Source organism: Mesoplodon densirostris, chromosome 19 (genome assembly GCF_025265405.1).
Source record: "Mesoplodon densirostris isolate mMesDen1 chromosome 19, mMesDen1 primary haplotype, whole genome shotgun sequence".
In the NCBI taxonomy this organism is placed as follows: domain Eukaryota; kingdom Metazoa; phylum Chordata; class Mammalia; order Artiodactyla; family Ziphiidae; genus Mesoplodon; species Mesoplodon densirostris.
The window spans coordinates 32,207,766-32,226,190 of record NC_082679.1 but is presented as its reverse complement, the minus strand read 5'-3'; the positions used below and the strand labels follow the sequence as shown (position 1 = coordinate 32,226,190).

The following is an 18,425-nucleotide window of genomic DNA, read 5'->3' as shown; positions in this document are numbered from 1 at the left end:
TATTCATGGCGAAGTCTGAAGGAAAGCCCCCTAGGCAGGCAGGGGAGCAGCCAAAGGCAGCCAGAGCTCCTCGAGGTGAGCAGGGCTTGCAGGTCGGCAGAAGCAATGTGCAGGTGCAAGCCAGGTCCACAGGAGCACACCTAGTTCTGGGTCCCCAGGTTCCTGCCTTTTAGTTCAAGGGGATCCAGGCCCCCTCTCCTCAATCCACTTGAGGCCCAGAGCCCCCAGAGCCACGCACACGCCAGCCCCTCGCATCAGTCTGGGAATAGCCCAGAGCCAACTGCTCTCTCCAGAGCTCTGGAGACCCAGGACATGGCTTGAAGCAGGGGACTGGGCTAGAGCTGAAGCCTCCGCCTCCCCACCCCCAGACTGGCCTAGAGACAGGATCACCCACGTGGCCTCCTGGGACCGGGGACACCCCCTGCAAATCAGTCACACTCAGCTCTGAGTGCTGCAGACCCAGGGCCTGAGCCCATCCCTTCCCCTTCTGTAAAGCGGAAACCATGCCACCTGCCGGTCCAGCCCACAAGGTGTCCAGTCCAGAGGGCACTGTGAATGCAAAAGCACCTTAGTTTGAAACGACACTGAGGCAAGACAAAAAGTGCTACAATGGTCCACAGTCGAGACAGGCAGTGGGCAGGGGTCCCGGCAGTGTGGGGTCTGGGCCCCACCTGAGGGTGCCATTGGTCTTGGTGAGGTTGCCCAGGCTGTGGCCACAGCAGTCCCATTGCCAGCATGGGGAGATGTTGAAGAGCACCAGGTAGGCCACCAAGGCCACTGTCAACAGCATGACCTTCAGCTCCAGGCTCATCCGCAGGAAGACAGAGCAGGCGATGAAGGCCAGGATGCAGCTGCAGGTGTAATACTGGGGAGATGGGGATGTCGGTCACCCCACCATCTCCCATCACCAAGAGGCACGTCCCGGATCAGAGGTCACCCAAGGGAGGGACACCTTTAGCCACAGAGGAATCCGTGAAGATCCAGTGTGTCTTCAGCACCACTCTCTTGCCTCACTGACCTCCCTTAATGAAGAGCAGGCAACGGAAACTAAAACTTTCTATATTGTGTTGTTTTTACTATATTTTTACTTCCACTTATGGCAAGTGAACTTAAGGAAAAAGAAACACAGTGAATAAAAATGCAGGTGCTGGGGAGGCTGTGACAAGGTCCAGGCAGTGATCTGAGTTCTGCCACGAGCTGGTCCCTCCCAAAGTGCATCTCTGCCCATGTTACTCTCCTGCTCAAGAGCATGCTGTGGCTCCCTACTGCCCCCAGAATAAAGACCAAGCTCTTCACCCTGGCACTCATGCTCCACTAGAGCTGGATCTAACCTACCTCTGGCTTCATCTCCCAATCCTCCCCCACCCCTCCCCGTGACACGACCACCTGAAACCTACTGTGCCCACTACCTGCCTTGGCTTTTTTTCGCTGTCCCCTCTTCCAACCCCCGTCCCATAACCTTGCTGCCCTTTATAGAGACCAGCTCAAATTCACCACCACCCCCCTCAAGTCCCACAGCCCTCATCCTGTCCGGGAGGGTGCTCCAGGCACAGCTTCTGGTGTCAGCCCACCTGGGCCCAGTCCTGGCTCCGCCGCCTACGAGGCAAACTGTCGGCCTCCCCACGCCCACTTCCCCATCCACGAAGTGGAGATCATGACGAGCGTGGTCAGGAGACAACCACCAGTGCAGGGTGCCCCCACCCTCTTGCCTTGGACCCAGGCGCCAGCACCTGGACCCCTTAGCCCCATCCGGCCCTGCTCTGTCGCCTCGCCTGGGAGGCGGGGGACTCGGCTCTTCCATGCCCATGGGCTCCGGTGCTCAGTGTGTTCTGAACACGCAGGGACAGTCCAAGTGAGGGCACAGGAGCCCCGAGGGACACACTCACCGGGAGGAGCTTGCACAGGGTCCTCTCCCAGCTGCTCACGGCCCCTGGGCCCGTCTCGTTCCCAGCAGGCAGCCCCGGGGCCGGGAAAGGCATCAGCGGCTACGGAAAAGACAGGTCCCCGTGAGGGGTGGTCCAGGGGCTCCAGGGTCTGTCCCGGCTGAGCGGGGCTGGAGACCTGTAGGGGACAGAGGGCAGGGCCGGGGCCTCCGAGAGCACCGTGGGCATCTCCTGCCAGGCCCGGCTCTCAGCCCGGCCGAAGCCTCTGTGCCCCCGACGTCCCACCACAGCTGGCAGCTTCACTGCAGGAAGAGGGAGTCCAAGGAAGGCGCAGGGACGCCACCCCAGCGCCTGACTCGGGGCGGGGCCAGAAGCTGGGAGCAGCGTTTTCCGTGAGCCCCCTTCTCCGCAGGTGACGCGGAGGGAGGTGGTCACAGAGCCCCGAGTGCAGGGGACACGGAGGTGGGAGAGACTCTGGCTCTAAATGTCGGAGCCGGGGAGGACCGGGTGGGACAAGTGCTGTCTGAGCCCAAAGCACACGAGCCCGGCCCGAGAAGCAGGTGTGCCCTCCGGCATGTGCCCAGGGCTGCGCATCCCCAGTGAGGAGACTGGGTCTCAGAGAGGCTGAGACAGGACCTCCTCAGGGGCTGGAAAGAAAGACTGGGACGTCAAGGACGCCGTGGTGGCCCTGTGGGGTCGGCCACGTGAATGCTCTGGGGGCCCCCAAGTCCTCATGTGACAAACACAGGATGAGGAGCTCACAGCCGCCACGGGAACCTCACAGGGCTCTGGATACGGTCACACCAGGTGGGCTTTTAGGCAACAGGATTATAGGATTCTAGAATCCGGAGGTCCCCAGGGTCAAAGACTGCTCCCTCGTCCCCGGAAGCGTGCACGGCCCGAGGGGTCTTTGCCAGGCCTGCCGTCCCCGCCGCAGAACCCACCAGGTTGATGACGGCGACGGTGAGCAGGCTGCCGATGGTCAGGACGGCCAGGGACACCCGCAGCAGGGGCTGCGTCTCCACCCTCTCGGAGATGGCTCGGAGCGCGCCCCGGGCCGGGCAGCACCTCTGCGGAATCACAGTGTCATCACCCAGCACCCACACCCGAGGTGGAGGGAGAGCCCGCAGGAGGCCTGGCCCGGGGACCCACAGCCCAAGGGCCCAGCAGAGCGAGAGCCTCTGAGAGCTCCGCTGGGGAGTCAGGGGTGCTGTGCCTGCCCGGCCCAGAGCTCAGGACACGTGTGGTGCGCAGACAGAAGGGACAGCCCCACCCCTGGGGCTGGGGACAGCCACAGCCGCTTGTGGACTACTAGCACATAGGACGGAGAACCCTGGGAGAAGCCTCCGGACCGTGCTCCAGGCCGGAGGGGAAGGGGTCACGGGGCCGGGGCTCGCACCACCACAGCCCCGACACCTTGGGGGCCCGGCCTGCCCGCCGCCCAGTCGGGGGCCTCCCCACTCACCAAGAACTCCCGGGCAAAGCACAAGCCTAGTACCAGCCCGAGCACGCAGGCCACCAGCCCAAAGGACACACCCAGAGCCGCCATCCTGGAGAGGAAGGAAAAACCTAAGTTCTGGAGGACCCTCTGCCCGGGGCCAAGCCACTGGCATGCTCCCCACCCCCAGCGCCTCAGTTCACCTTCTCCCCCCGTCCCAAACGGCTACTCTGCACTCAGCCGAAGGGGCACACTGCACACTGTGGTCCAGCTGCCCCACGAACAACACACAAGGCCTGGCCGAGACACGAGGACCAAGATCAACATCACGCCCCACTTTCCGGGCCAAGTATACAAGAAACAACTGATAATACAGCCTTCAGACTCTTGCCCGGCACATAAGCACCATCTAAAAGCGTTCCCTGGGCCTCCCTGGTGGCGCAGTGGTTGAGAGTCCGCCTGCCGATGCAGGGGATACGGGTTCGTGCCCCGGTCTGGGAGGATCCCATATGCCGCGGAGCGGCTGGGCCCGTGAGCCACGGCCGCTGGGCCTGCGCATCCGGAGCCTGTGCTCCGCAACGGGAGAGGCCACAACAGTGAGAGGCCCGCATACCGCAAAAAGAAAAAAAAAAAAAAAAAAAAAAAGCGTTCCCTCTTTCGTCTTTATTAAGCACATCCTGAACCACGATCCTAGTGGATCCTCTGGCCTAACTATCCTTCCAGAAGCCGCCAACTAGCTGACCTTCCTACCTCCCTGTGACCTCAGCCCCCTGCCCCCGCCCCCAGCAACAGAGCCCTTTTGCAGAAGCGTGAATCTCAGTGGCTCCTGTGTACTGGCCACACACCCTGAATAAGGCACGAAGCCCCCAGGGCCTCAATTTCCCACACCTAACAGGGAGGTGGTAGCAGCTACGGTTTGGGGGTCTGCCCTTCTGGGACCCCAAACACCTAAGGCAACAGTCACAAAAAACTGAAACGCCTGAAGGGCCATACAGAAAACAGGTGACTCTGAAGGCGAGAGGCATCTGGGAGTGGGGAGACCTGCGGCTTGAGCGAGCAAGCATGTTCAACTAAAACTAAAACTAAACGTTGGCAACTCCAGGTATGGGGGCCACGGTGCCAGGTCCAGTTTCTGGGGCTCTGACGCCTAAAGGGACTAAAGGTACTAACTCTAACAGCCAGCCCCTTCCTGCAGGTCTTCTGGTGGGATCTGCAAGGTCACCACCCCTCCTAGCCTGACCCCAGTGTGCCTGACCATCCGGCCCACCCCCCGACTGACCTGGGCATCAGCAGGGCATGGACGAGCAGGATGCAGATGAACACAAGGCTGGCACAAGCAAAGTAGTAGCGGGCCCGCGGGATGGGTGCCAGGCGGTACTGGGGGCGACAGAGACTGTGAGGGGTGGCCGGGCAGCCGAGGCCCGGCCTGCAGGGCAGGCTACTTGCTCTGACCCCTTCCTGGGCTCCACCCTGGCTCGAATTAATCATCTCTAAGAAAAACCTTACACCCGCTCCTGGACTTCCTCCCCTCCTTGACTGTTACATCATCATGAACAAACAATTTTCATATGTTTCCATTCTGCAGTCTCTCTTTTATATTTAGAGGCGATACCTTCCCCTCCCCCACCCCGCCCAGGTCTCCGACTTCATTTCCAAGGTCCCTGTAAAGCCCGTAGCCCAAGTCCGCGGGCAAGAACCAAATGGGAGCTCTGGGGCTGCTGCGACTGGGGCTAGTGGGGGTTCTGTTCTGACCCCAAACCGAGGAGCACAGCCAGGCCTGAGCCCCAAGCCGTCGGGCGGGGGGCCCGTGCTGCCCACCCCGCCACACCCGGCACCATCTCAAGATCTCAGCCCACAGGCCTCCTGCCGCAGATGAGCAAACCGAGGCTCAGGGAGCCCAGCAGCCTGTCCAGGTCTCACAGCCAGCAGGTGGCCCGCCAGGCGGCTCTCCTGGTGACCACACCTGCCTCCAGACCCCAAGTTCCCCACACAGGGAGCCCCCAACTCAGGGAGCGCCCCCAGTCCTAGAGGCTGAAGCGGCAGAGAGGTCCCAGCACCAGAGGGCTGTGGGCTGGGTCACTCTCTCAGGCCACACCTGAGGCCAAGACGCCCCAAACCTTGGGGTCTGTGAAACGGGTACCACCGCCCACCTTGGCCAGCAGGTGAGAGCAGAATGACATACGCGTGCCTTGGACATTGCCAGAACCAGGAGGCTCTCGAAAAATAAGTGAATGGTCACTAGTGGGACACAAGCATGGTGTTACAGCAGCCAGAAGGGGGAACCAGTCAGGCCCCATCAAACTGATACTGAGTTTGGGGCTTTTTCCTAAAAAGTGCAGAGCCTAAGGTGCGCGCTGGCCCCTATCAACACTGGCTGAGGTTTGGCATTTGAAGGGAGCAAAGCCTCCCAAACCCAAGTCGGGGAATGACTAACGGGGGTGTCAGGTGCAGGGGCGAGAAGACCCAAACAGGCCGCATTGAGCCCTGTCCCCACCCCAGTGGCAGCTGGAGCGACTCCCCAGTGCCCTCCCTGAGCAGACCTTCTGGGGGTGTTGGGTGCCCTGTGGCCAGCACCCGTCCCCCACCCCAGGCCTTGGAGCCCCTGTTCCTGGGGCTGCTCAGAGGTCCTCACCTCTCGCTCGAAGCCCTTCTCCAGGAAGATGGACCCAAAGGTGTAGAAGTCATCAGACTTGGAGCAGCAGGGTCTGTGGGGTGGAGACACAGGCAGTGAGAGGTGACGCCTGGAGGAGTCAGGGGGAGGGCGCGGGGGGCCACTCTCAGGAGGCAGCGCCATGGACACAGCCACTGGGCGTGAGGCACATGGCGAGCACAGGTCTCGGAGCCTCACCTCGTGGAGCTGAGGCCCTCGATGGCCGACAGCATCTCATCATCGTATGAGTCATCCTCTGACCGCCCCTTGGGGGACGCACTTCTGGAATCAGACACCCGTGACGGCATCAGCCCAGGAACCTACATCTACTTGCCCAGAGGCAGGGGTGTGGACGAGATGACTCACCCAAGTGGGGTTCCCAGGTGCCTGCAGGAGGTCCCAGAGCCTCGTGCAGGAGGGAGGAGGGACAGGCGGGTCCCACTGAGGCCCAGAGAGGACAAGCAAAGGCCCAGCATCACACAGCATCACCCAGCCACCAGCAGCCCAGCCAGAAGCAAAGGGCAGACCCCTCAAGCCCCGGTCCAAGGTCTCTTCCACTAAACCCCAGGGTTCCATCACACCAACCCCACTGACCCCACTACAGGGTGGGTCTACAACAGCCACTCGATCATTGTGAAGTTCTGGTTCCTAAAAACACTCTGACCCAAGCCATGGCGAAACCCATAGTCAGGGCTGGGCCTTGTGGAGCTGCCCTCCTGGACAGAGACTGGTCAGGGCAGCCTGCCTGGAGGAGGTGACTGGGGCAGGACTTGGCCAGGGAGGCAGGGGACAGGGCACAAACCTGTCAGGGGTCCGGTGGCGCCGTAGGGGAATGGCCTGGAAGGGAAGGGAGGGGGAGACGGTTATTCTCCAGGACCCGGGGTCCTGATGTGCCTCACCGGACTGGGTCTATCATCTCTGGCACTCTCGGATGCAAGGACTGTCCAAGCTGCAGGCACCCAGAACTGAAACTGAACTTGGTCTGGAGAACCAGGAGGCCAGGGACATCCCCCACCACCCTGGTGCATTCTCCAAATGCCTTCACTTCCCCAAGGGCGCCAGGAGGGAGGGAGGGAGGGCAGAGCCCGGAACCATCCCGCAGATGCGGAAAGTGAGGCTTGGAGGGAAGGACACCCTTAGCGTGCGCTCTCCCGCCCCTGCCCGCGGCCCCTGCTCCCAGCTCTCTGGGAGGAGAGCTCCTACCTTGGGCCTCCGCCCGTGGGGCACAGGGGTCTCGCTGCTCACACTCTCGCGTTGGTTGAGGTGTGCGAAGGGACGCGCCGCCCCCCAGGACTCGAGGTAGCGGGTCATGCGCACGGAGGCCCGCATCTTCAGGGTCGCGTCCCCCTTGGACTTGGTGAGGTGTAGGCTGGGCGGGGGCGGCTGCTGGCTCTGCGGGCAGACGCAGACACGGCCTGTCCCACCCCTCCCCTCTCAGCACGGGAACGGCCCGCCCCAATCCCGCTCCCCCAGAAACGCGAGGCTGCCCAGAACGCTGGCCCATCTGGCGAAAAGGGAAAGTGGCAAAACAGCTGCTGGGTCTGCAGCCCCACGGGGACTGGCGGAAGCCCAGTGCTCTCCCTGGCTGGGCTCCGGGGAGGCCCCAGCTCGGGGCCCTGTCCCTGCCACAGGCACAACTGTGCACAGCCCCTCAGGCCCTTCTCTGCCTCCCCAGGTTAAGAGGTGGGGTCAGGCCCCAAGCCCGAAGGCCCCACTTGGCCCCTGAAGCTCCCTGGGTCTGAAAGCCCATCGGCCCCTCCCGGTGGACGCACCCCAGGGAGATGGCACCCAGGGAAGAAGCCACAGGCATCCTGCCCTGCCCACCCCCATGTGGCAGCACACACGTCCTTCGTGGGGGAGCAGGAGGAAGGGGAAGCTGTGGCCAACCCGGGGCTGCTCCCCACGGGGCAGCATTCCAGGGAGTTCCACTCGTACAGCCCCCAAACCACAGCACGGGTCCACTATCTGCCACAAGCCTGCCACGGCCATGCCAGGGACATGGTGGCTTAGCCAGGCCCTGAAGCAGGGGCCCAGCCCCGCCTCCTCCCCCAGCCCCCCGCCAAGAACAACAACCCGCCTGGGACCATCCTCAGCTGGCGAGGCCGGACAGGACTGGAAAAGGGGGAGGGAAGAGAAAGACCCCCCAGGCCACCAGGGACAAGCCCGGGCCATCTCGAGGCCTGCTGAGCCCCCCTCATCCCCTCACAGCCCTGCCCTCCAGGAGTCCCAGTCTCTGGCGGCTCCCACAAACAGCCACACAGACCAACACCTACTGCCACAAACACTCGTTAAGCCATAGGCAGCAACTTTCCCGGAAACTTCTTGCCTCCTCCTAGGTTAGAAACATTCTTGAACTCTGAGCCATGTCTGTCTGCCAGGCCAGAGGGAATGGCATGGAATTCAATCCTTGTGAAGAGTCCCGGGGTCCTGAGAGTGAGCTGCGCCCTGTGGTGAGTGACCTGCCCTGGGGGTCTGGGGAGGTCACATTTCTCTGCCTCCCCCTCCACCGTCAGCAACTCTGCCTACACGGCAGCCAGCTCTTCAAGTTCAAGGTCACTGCCACTTCTCTCTTAGGGCAGGGAAGCCAGACACTGTCCCTAAAAATTAAATGGGTCCTGAAGATCCATCAGTTCTGAGCAAAAACGCATCTGTTCAGAAGCAGGGTCCAGGGAGGGCACCTGCAACCTGCACCAGCCACGGGCCCCCTACCAGCCACCTCTGGACACTCATCCCTTGGGGCACCTCACACACATGTAAGCCTACAGAAGCCAGAGCTGGGAAAGGACCTCCCCACCACGCCTCGGCGCAGTGCGTGCAGCAGTCATGAGATAAGGGTGGTCTCTGTGCACAGAAGGGAAGGTCTCCAAGTTACGTCGCTGGTGAAGCAAAGTTCACACTGGGGGAGGCACTACCACCAGCTCAGCAAAGAGGCCAGAGGAGTCTTTCCCCCTCTACTTAGATGCGCAGAGACACCTCTCACCACACGGGTCCCTGTCAGGGGGGACGTGCCAGCGGCGAACAGGGATGCACGGAAAACTTTCTATAGCACACCCTTCATGCTTTTTGAATTTTCAACTATGGGAATGAATAAAATTAAACAAAGATGGGGGAGGGTCACGTTGCCCGATAAAAGACAGGGTGCCCAGTAAACCCTGCATGAGACACTCGTACTGAAGCCTTCCATCTAGAACACGAGTCTGACTGGGCGCCCGCGGTCATACCTGCTGATCCGGCGGCCCTGCGGGGTGGGTTACAGGGCTACGCCTGCCACCACCTCAGGCTCAAGGGCTCTGCTTCATTCGTTCACAAGCTATCTGGGGCCCTGCTCTGTACCAGGCGTTGTCCTAGGACCGGGGGTTGAAGCCTGGAGAAGAGGGACCCCCACCCCGAGCCTGCCCACGTGGAGCTCACACTGACAGTAAACAGTACAAAGGATGAACAGGAGCATTTGGGACAGGGGGAAGAGGGCTGTGGGCGGAGGGGGCAGCAGAGACAAGGGCTCTGCAGTGGAAACAGCCTGGCAGTGGAGGGACAGGAGGCTGGCACGGGGCTGGGAGGAAGGAAGCGGGGGGGGGGGGGGGGGGGGGCGGAGGGAGGTCAGAGGAGTGGGCGGGGCCCAGAGCTGCAGGGACAGGGTGAGGGGCTGGGTGGTTTCCACGATAGTGGGCTGGGAGCAGCCCCAAGGTACCAGGAGGGGTTCCCCCGATGCTCGCTCAGCATGGCTGACCCACCTAGAGCGCACGGGGAACGTCGGCAGGATGAAGCCCGAGGGGGTCGGGGGAGGCTCACAGGCTGGCCCGCGGCTGCCCCAGAGACTGGCAGGCGGGCCAGCCCCGAGGACGGCAAAGGCCGGAGTGAGAGGGAGCTGGAAAGAGCCAGCCACCGCCGACATTCCTGAGCAAGCCCCAAGGATGATTCACCGGGGGCCCAGACGAGCCGGCCTCCCACAGGCGGGAACGAAAGGGCCCTGCCGGCGCAGGCGGGCTGCGGGCAGGCCCGGGGCCCATGGCCCAGAAGCAGGCTCACAGCCTTCCCCACCACGGGGTCCTGAAGGAAGCGGGGCCGACCGAGAACCTAGAGGCACCGGCCGGGCGCACACGGCGGGTCAGAGCCCAGGACACACAGGGGCTCCTGCCTAGTGGCCCCCGGCCATTCCTTGCTTCCCTGACTCCCATCCAAAGCATGTTTTTAAAACGTGTCTTTTGAAAATCTGGACGATTAGGGACAACCTCATGGAAAATAAACTCACAGTGACTATTATTTCTAGAATGTTTATGACGCACCCAGTTGACGGTGAGGGCTTCACTCAGATTAGCTTTTTCTCCTCTTGAGGTAGGCGCCGTGTTATCCCCGTTTCATAGAACAGAACACTGAGGCCCAGAGGAGTTGTCCCTTGGGGCCTAGAACATGCCTAGGAACGGGGCACTGCCTCCTACCCCGGGCGGGCCCCACCTCTCCCTCCATGGGGGCCGTGCCCCGGGTGTGGGCCCTGCTCCCAAGCACAGCCCCAGCGCCGCCCCCCAGCCTGCCACAGCTGAGCCTCGTACCCGGGGGTCGATGACCAGGTAGGTGCGGATGTTCATCTCCTTCAGGTAGGGGTCCCGCTGCTGCCCGTGCCCGTCCTCCACCTCATACGCCTTGTCCAGGTGGTTCAGCGTCGCCTCTGTGATGTGCACCCGGCTGGGGGAGATGAGTGTCAGACAGCAGCAGGGCCCAGAGAGGGCAGACACCCACCCGGGGGTGCACAGCAGGCAGGGCTGAGCAGGCCGGAGCCCAGGTGGGCTCCCCCCACCTTCAGGTCGCTGATTCCCTCTCTGACCCCATGCTGACACCCCGCCACCGCAGCCCAGAGTCAGCCCCGGACCTCTGACCCCACCGCCATCCAGCTGAGCCTCACCCAGGGACTCCAGCCGCCTCCATCCTGTTGGCCAGGGACACGTCATGGGACCACACATCATACTGCCACTTGCGCAGCCCGATGACACCACACAGCACGTTCCCCGAGTGTATGCCCACACGCATGCTGATGTCCACGCCTGTGGCCTCCCGCACCTGCCTGGGGCAGAGGCCCGTCAGCCCACCCCAGCCAGGGCTGCTGGGGCGCCCTGAACCCTAGGACAGGCTCAAGGTCCCTGGTAGGGGGTGTGGCACGGGGTGGGAGCGGAGCAAGGGTGTGGGGAGCGCATGGGAAGAGGGCAGGCCCATCTCACAGGAGAGAACGTTAGCCTGAGGGGGCTGCCTCCTTGAGAGGGGATGAGCCCCCCATCTCTAGGAGTGTGCAAGTGGATGTGGCCGCCCCAAGCTCAAAGGCTGTTAAAAGGAGGAGGAATTCCAACTGTCACTGGTCACTGTGCCTCCTGCTGGAGGCCCTAACATACTATCACTGGGTGCTACCCCTGCCTGGCAGCCCCAGCTGGAGTCTGCAGAGGGACCCAGACACTGCCCCCCAAACCCAGCAGAAACAAGGAACATGGGGCCAGCCCTGGGGGGCCTTATATACCCCCATCTCTGGGAACTGGGAGCACTGGGGGTTGCTGGCACCACTTAGTACAAGGAGCCCCAACTTCAGAGTTCCCTGGGGCACAAGGCACCCCAACATGAGCAGGCCTCCGGGTCCCTTCGATACGTGTGTGAGGGCCTGGGGAGCAGCCGGTGCCACGTGTCCGCCAACGGGCTAGGGATGGACCGAGCCTGCCGGGGTCAAAGCCAGTGGGAGCATAGGGCCCCGCACAACCTCCACATGCTCCAGGGAGGGAAGCAAGCCCCAGGGCTGTGGCACCAGCCCAAGGTCACACAGGCGGTGACGCAGAGCCAGCCTGTGACCTGGACCGACTCCCTGACTGGGTTTTTTTCTGGTGAGACTTCAGGAGGAGGACAAGCCAGAGCTGGGTTGGCGCGGAAGCTGTGCGCTGCCCGGCTCTGCCCCGAACGCTGGGCCGTTTGGCCAAGCCCGCCTGGCCCTCCGCCACCCGCTTGACCGTCACAGACCACGGCTGCTCGGGGCTCCAGAGAGCCGTGTGGGGAGTTGGGATGTTGGTGGCAAGGAGCCGCAGGAGGCTGGGGATCTCCCTGCAGCTCTGAGGGCTAGTTCCCCAACTCTAGGGTCTTCACAGGGGGAACAGGAAGCAGACGGAGGCCTGGAGTCCAACCCTGCGTCTGCCAGCTCCCCTGCTGCTGCGAAGGCTCAGCCTCCGGAGAAACGGAGCCCAGCTGCCCGTCCTCATGGCCCTCAGCTCTGAGCTTCTGAGCCTCTCTGGAACTCGGAGTCCTGGTGCGCCCAGAGGGAGGGATGCAAACACACTGCTGAGTGGTCCAGGTAAGCCTCCTGCGCCCCTGGAGCCTCAGTTTCCTCATATGCAAAGTGGGGACAATGCATTCCCCAGTATGCCTTGGGGAGCAGAAGGGGCCCGCCGTGGGAAGAGGCCCCAGTGCCCCAGGCTTGTGCGTGGTACCTACTTAATGGCCTCACACATGTCCAGCCCCATCTTCACACAGTTGCGGGCGTGGCTGGGCAGGGACACGGGCAAGCCTGACACGCAGTAGTAGCAGTCGCCCAGGATCTTGATCCGCATGCATTCATTGGCCTGCAGGGCAAGGGGAGGCCTGGTCAGCAGATGGCCCAGGGGCCAGGGAGCAGGCATGCTGGCCACCTCCCCACACCCTCCAGAGTCAGCCAGGCTCTCTTCTGGCCAGGGGCTTTTTTCCTGGGGCACCAGCCACCAGCAGCTGCCTCTGGGCCCGGCAAAAGGACGGGGAACACGGTGGGTCTGCGGGAGGAACCCCAAGCAGGTGTCAGGGATAAAAACAAGTGTTACCAAGGGCGGCCACCTGAGGGCCTCTAGGGAGGTGCTACCTTTGTTTCATTCATCTATGCAATGTTTGAGCATCTACAGAGTGCCCTGCCCTGCCCCAGACACTGGGACACAGCAGTGAGCAAAACAGAAAACAATCCCTGCAGCCAGTGGCAGAGCTGGACACTAAGCTACATAAATAAAATCTGTAGACACCCATGATAAGTGCTATGGAGAAAAATGAGGAATGGGAAGGAAGAAGTTCCCAGGAGGCCAGAAAAGGCCTCCCAGTGAAGGTAACATTCGAGCAAAGTCCTAAAGGAACTGAGGGAGCAAGCCATGCCAGGATCTGGAGGAAGAGCATCCGGGCAGAAGGAAGCAGCATGTGCAAAGGCCCTGAGGCCAGAAGGGTGTTTGAGACATAGCGCAGCAGTCAGTGTGGGTGGAGTGGAGAGAGGAGGGGGGGTGAGAACAGAGAGGTAGCAGGTGCCATAAGCTATGGGGTCAGCAGGTGTCAAGGTAACCCAAGAGATGACTGCTGCTAGGGATACAGGGTTTGGGGAGTGGGGGAAGAACAGAGACGAAAGATGGGAGTGGGGAGAGAGGGTGGGGTCACGTAAAAAAAATGCCCCTGGAGGGGAAGGAGAGACCCAGGTAGGCTGTCTGAGGTTCCATCTGAGGTGGTGCTGCAGCTACTTGACCCTCCATAAGCCCGTAGCAAAGGTGGCCATACATATCAAGGCCTTGAGGGTGGGGTTTTAGGGAACAGGAAGGAGAAGCTGCCTACTGGGCTCCAGTGAAGCCTTGCCCCAGCTCCCTCCTGCCTTTTCCCAGAGGGCTGGCCCCTAGAACCAGGGTACCCTCTGTCTGCAGATCCAGTGCCCACTCCCTGGCATGCCCCCCAGGCCTGTGGGTGACCACCCAGCGCCAATGACCAGGCCAGGCACCATCCCTCCCTCGAGGTCCCCTACCTGCCAGGCCTTTGTGAGCAGTCCCCTTCCTAAGCCCTCCTCCAATGACCCATCTGAGTGTGTGCCAGCTGCTTCCCTGTGGGCTCCGTCTGGCACATGCTGAGTTCTGAATGGCCTAACGGAGTTGGGTGAGGACAGTGCTTTCCTAGAAAGCAGCAGAAGCTTGGCGAGGGCTGGGACACCCAGGCACAGGCTCAGGGCACCGCTGCCCTTATCTCCTTCAGGGCCAGGCGCAGGATAACAGTCTGGATCCAGCCCCGCTGTCAGGGATTTACAGGAGGCCACGTTCCCCAGGCTGCTCTTCCCTGTGCCTCTGAGACTTACAAACTGGCGGAGTTGTGTGAGTGTGCTGGGACAGAAGGTGCCTGAGCCCAGACGCAATGCGGACACCTCCGAGAGGAGGTTACAGCTCTGGAATCTGATTGCTGATAGGAGAAAAGCCTGGGACCAGCTCTTCCTGCTGTGTCTGCCCAGGGACTGGAGACTCTGGCCTGAAGACTGGCACCTGCCATAGCGTCGCTCTTTTCATCTGTAAAATGAGGCTGCCTCCTGGGCCTGCCATGGAGAGCGGGCTGTGTCCAAAAGGGCAAGGGCAGGTCCTTGGCTTCCTGGCAGGGGGAGAGCCTGCTGTGGCCCTGTGTAGTGAGGATGGAGCCTGGGCCCACGTAAGGCCCAACCTCTAGGAACCTCCACCAGAGAAATCATGAAGGAAGGAAGCTCCTAAAGGAAGGTTCCTGGCTAAACAGACCCTCAGAGTCACACAGTCCACAGTACCCAGGGGGGACAGTTCTCCAGAGCACCCCTGGCCAGTGGTGTCCAACTGTAGTTTGGTTACCTCCTGTGACGGGAAGCTCACCTCCTGAGGTGGAGCCCGCTCCTGGTGAGGCAGTCCCTCCCAAGACTGAGTGCGAGGCCAGAACTTGCTCCCATCAAGTTCTAAACCATCGATTCTCTGCACATGGAGTCACCCGGGAGGCTCTGAAAAACTCTCATGGGTGCGGGCATGGGTACTGTGATTTTACTTAAGCTTTTCATGTGATTCAAACATGCAGCCAGGACGGAGAGCCACTGCCCTAAATCTTACTCTTGGGTCTCTACTCAGTGGCTACCACTTCCAGGAAGTCTTCCTGACCACCTGAGGCTGGGCTAAATAAGCACCCCCCAGTCCTGCCCCCTGTACCCCTCTTCCAACCACATAGCATGTAGCCCGGGAGCAACTTGAGGGCAGCCCAGGGCTGCTACTCAGCAGGTCCCCGGACCAGGTGGTAAATTAATGAATAACTGAGGCTCCTCCCCAGCCCCCTACACACACCTGTGGAGCTGGGTGTTGCTTGTGAAGACAAAACAGTGAGATCTCAGCTCAGCCCTCTTTGGTCTCCAGACCCCTCCCGCCTTGGCTGAACCCTGGAGGCTGTCCTTGCCCAATGCCCTCCCTGCTTGGCACCTGCTATGCTCCCCAGGGTCCTTAGGTCAAATCCCGCTCCTCACCTCAGCCCTCAAGTCCTTGAACGTCTGACCCTGTGACCATGTTCCCCGCCAACGCACTCTGGCCCACTCACACCGAGCCACTTTCACTGCATGGGCACACAGAGCTTTCTTTCTTCTCTAGGTTTTTGCATATGCTGTTCCCTCTGCCCATAACACGGTTTCCTTTCCTCTTCAGTTTCTTTTTAGGTTTCTCAAACTTTAATGTGCAGACTATTCACCCTGGGATCTTGTCAAAAGGCAGATTCTGGGTGAGGCCTGGCATTCCACAGTCCTCCCATGCTCCCAGGTGAAGCTGAGGCTGAGGCTGCTGACCTTGCGTAGTGAGGATGGAGCCGTCTCCTCCTCCAGGCAGCCTTCTGGAGCCCCCCTCTAAGCTCGTGAAGCCCAGTGCATTCCCCAGTGTGCACTGACAGTCTCCCCAGAGGCCTCACACTCTGGGGGACAGGATCCTGGCTCAACCTCCACTTTGACCATGGGGCACTTGAAAGCTTTGCTGACTGAATGCTAAAATTCAGCCCAGGCCTCCCCACGCCCATCTCAGCACAGCGCTGGACACAGGACACCCCGTGGATGCAGTGGGAAGGGCTCCTGACTTTACCATCAGCGGAGGGGAGGCCGCACAGGCCAGTGGGCTCACCTTGGCGATCTGGTCGAACTTTCCGAAGAGCTCATTCAGCACCACCACCAGCTCTTTTGGGGAGCAGTCGCTGGCCAGCTGCGTGAAGCCCACGATGTCAGCATAGAGGATGCTGGGGGTAGGGTGGGGCCAGCAGGAGGGTCAGAGCCAAGAGCCCCTGAGCATCTGCCAGCCCCGCACCCAAGCACCCCTGCGAGCCCTCTGCCACCGGGGATGGGAGAGAAGCCCCCCGCCCTAAGGATGAATTAAAGTTCCAGAGGCTTCACATCAAAGCAAAAGGAAGCAAGCCCCAGTTTGAAGGGGCCCTCCGGAACCCCCAACCCCTTTAGAGCCTCACCACAGATGACTGAATGGAGCCCTTACAGGTGGATTCTCGGGCACCTGGGAACTTCTCCCCTCCCCTATACCTGGATTTCACCTCTGCGCAGACTTCAGAGCTAAAGCCCTGGTAAGATATGACTGCGCGCTCCTTCCAGCTGAGCTCCACACCCAGCACTTTCACACATCTAGTCCTCACGCTGCCCTTGTAGGAACCCCATTCTACAGATGAGCAAACTGAGTCCCAGGGAGGTTAAGACTTGCTGGGAAGCCAGAGCTGCGTTTTGCACCAGATCTCCCCGCCCCTGAGCCTACAGTTCTGGACCATCCACAACCCAGAAGCAGCAGGCCAGTCTCGGGGGTAATGCTGAGCCTGCAGGCAGAGGACCAGGGTGGAGCTCACAGCGCCCACACCTATGCTTCACTCAGGTCAGCGCCGCTCAGTAAGATTCTGCAGCCCCTTCAAATCAGTCAAAGACAGGTGTCAGGGCTGTGGGGGCCCCTGGCGGTCACCTGGGTGGGGCTTCATCTCCTTTTGGGGGGCCTGTGTCCCTTTGAGAATCATCTGAAAAGACCCCTTTCTTCCCAACAGTCACGTTCATGCACAGAGTTTGACAATTTTAAGGGGCAGTGGATCTCCCCCAGTACTAATCTAATCTGCCCCCACCCGCTGGGGGAACAAGTGGGAGACTGAGGCCCAGGGAGGGGCCTGGATTTACCTCTCCCCAGTCCCCGTGCGGGCTGGGACCTGGGCCTACAGGTAGGAGGGCAGCGGGCCACCTGCTGGGGCCGCCCTGGGAGACACTGTGCATACAGGCCCGGCCAGCCGCCCACCTGACGTTCTGGTGCCGCTTGACGTAGAGGCTGTGGAAGTTGTTGTCCGGCAGGTAGCGGCGGTCCCCACGCTCCTTGAGCCGCTCGATGATGGCCAGCTTCATGCCCATGGAGATGTGGGCAGGCAGCACGGACAGCAGCAGGTTCTCCTGGCACGTGGGGCACAGGCAGGGCGGCGTCAGGCCCCGGGTCTCCATCCTCTCTGCCCTCCTGCCCCTCTGCCCACCACGTGCCCCATCGCTGCTGGCCTACACCCTGCTAGCAACTCGGCAGGCACACACCCTCCCGTGTCCCCGGGATGACGCCAGCACAGGTGTCTGGCCAGGTGCCCCAGGTGCCTCACTGTGCTGTTCAGTGAGCACATCCTCAGAGAGAGGATGCAGGGCGTGGGGCCTGGGAGACAGCCGGGGGGCCGGGCAGGGTCAGGCGGGTCCCCACCTGCTGGCGCTTCTCGATGCGCAGCTTACGACGGATCTGGATGCACTTCACAGTGTAGGTGAAGAGGTCTCGGGAGGCATCCTGCATCTGGTGCTTGTGGAAGGCGCCCGTGAGGTTCCCGCACAGGAAGACCACAGCATTGGCCAGCAGCTGCAGGTGGGCCATGGCGGGCTCAGCATCAGGCCTGGCCCGTGCCCCAGGACACCGGCCCCCTTGGTGGGCTGGTGACGGCACCCCCTCCCCGATCCCTGGCCTCCCAACCCACTTGGGCTGTAGCCTCCCTGGGGTGGGCAGGCAGGGAAACAGGTCCAGACTCACTGGTCTCTTAGTAGGTCACTGAGACCCCAGGACCAGGACTCAGGCCTGTCTCAGCATCCGCCAGACATTCCCTGGTGCAGAAGGGCTCAGGCCCCAGAGACCAGAGCAGCCAGCCGCTTCCAGGGCGGCAGGAGCACATCCCCTCACAGAGCCCAGAGGGAGAGCCAAGGACAGTCACGGAAGGCACAGGGCCAGGCTGGCTGCCCAGAGCTCTGGCCCCCACCTCCCAGACCGGACACCAGGCCTGGTCAGGAGGAAAACACATCTGCGTGTCACCACTAACTTCATAATCACTCAACGCAAAGGACACCAGATGGGGCGTCCGACCCTGTGCATATGGGGCTCTGGGCTGAACGAGCGAAACCTCGGGAACAGGGCCTCACCCAGCTGCAGAGCTCTGGACCCAGGAAGGAGGCCCGAGGGTCAGGGCTCGAGGGAGGGGCTGAGCCTCCGGGGTACCCCAGGCCAGCAAAGAAAAGGCTGCAGGGCAGGGCACCTGCCGACTTGGACGAAGCCCGGCCTCGAGGCCACCCGTCGGCAAACACCTCTGTCTCCAAGGCCTCCAACTCACCCGCTCCAGCCTTGGCTGCCCTCGGCCCAAACCAAAGCCCCACCCAAGGCCTCAGCCGGCCCGCGCGCCCAGACCCACACGCCCCTCA

At 61.7% G+C, this 18,425-nt stretch overlaps 1 protein-coding gene across 7 annotated transcripts in view; it reads right to left on the bottom strand.

Moving 5' to 3' along the window:
* Nucleotides 1-18,425, bottom strand: part of ADCY7 (adenylate cyclase 7) — a 60,120-nt gene that overhangs the window by 5,639 nt on the left and 36,056 nt on the right. For 6 of the 7 annotated variants that reach the window (XM_060084616.1, XM_060084615.1, XM_060084619.1 and 3 more), the window contains 15 exons: nt 17,449-17,604; nt 17,011-17,159; nt 15,859-15,970; nt 12,428-12,555; nt 10,869-11,027; nt 10,519-10,651; nt 7,175-7,363; nt 6,774-6,808; nt 6,170-6,253; nt 5,954-6,026; nt 4,601-4,698; nt 3,349-3,433; nt 2,828-2,953; nt 1,887-1,985; nt 672-865 (listed from right to left, as the gene is read on the bottom strand). In XM_060084616.1, the coding sequence (XP_059940599.1) occupies nt 672-865; nt 1,887-1,985; nt 2,828-2,953; nt 3,349-3,433; nt 4,601-4,698; nt 5,954-6,026; nt 6,170-6,253; nt 6,774-6,808; nt 7,175-7,363; nt 10,519-10,651; nt 10,869-11,027; nt 12,428-12,555; nt 15,859-15,970; nt 17,011-17,159; nt 17,449-17,604 (1,820 nt within the window). The remainder of the gene's footprint in view (nt 1-671; nt 866-1,886; nt 1,986-2,827; nt 2,954-3,348; nt 3,434-4,600; nt 4,699-5,953; nt 6,027-6,169; nt 6,254-6,773; nt 6,809-7,174; nt 7,364-10,518; nt 10,652-10,868; nt 11,028-12,427; nt 12,556-15,858; nt 15,971-17,010; nt 17,160-17,448; nt 17,605-18,425) is intronic. The other variant, XM_060084622.1, reaches the window with a different exon arrangement.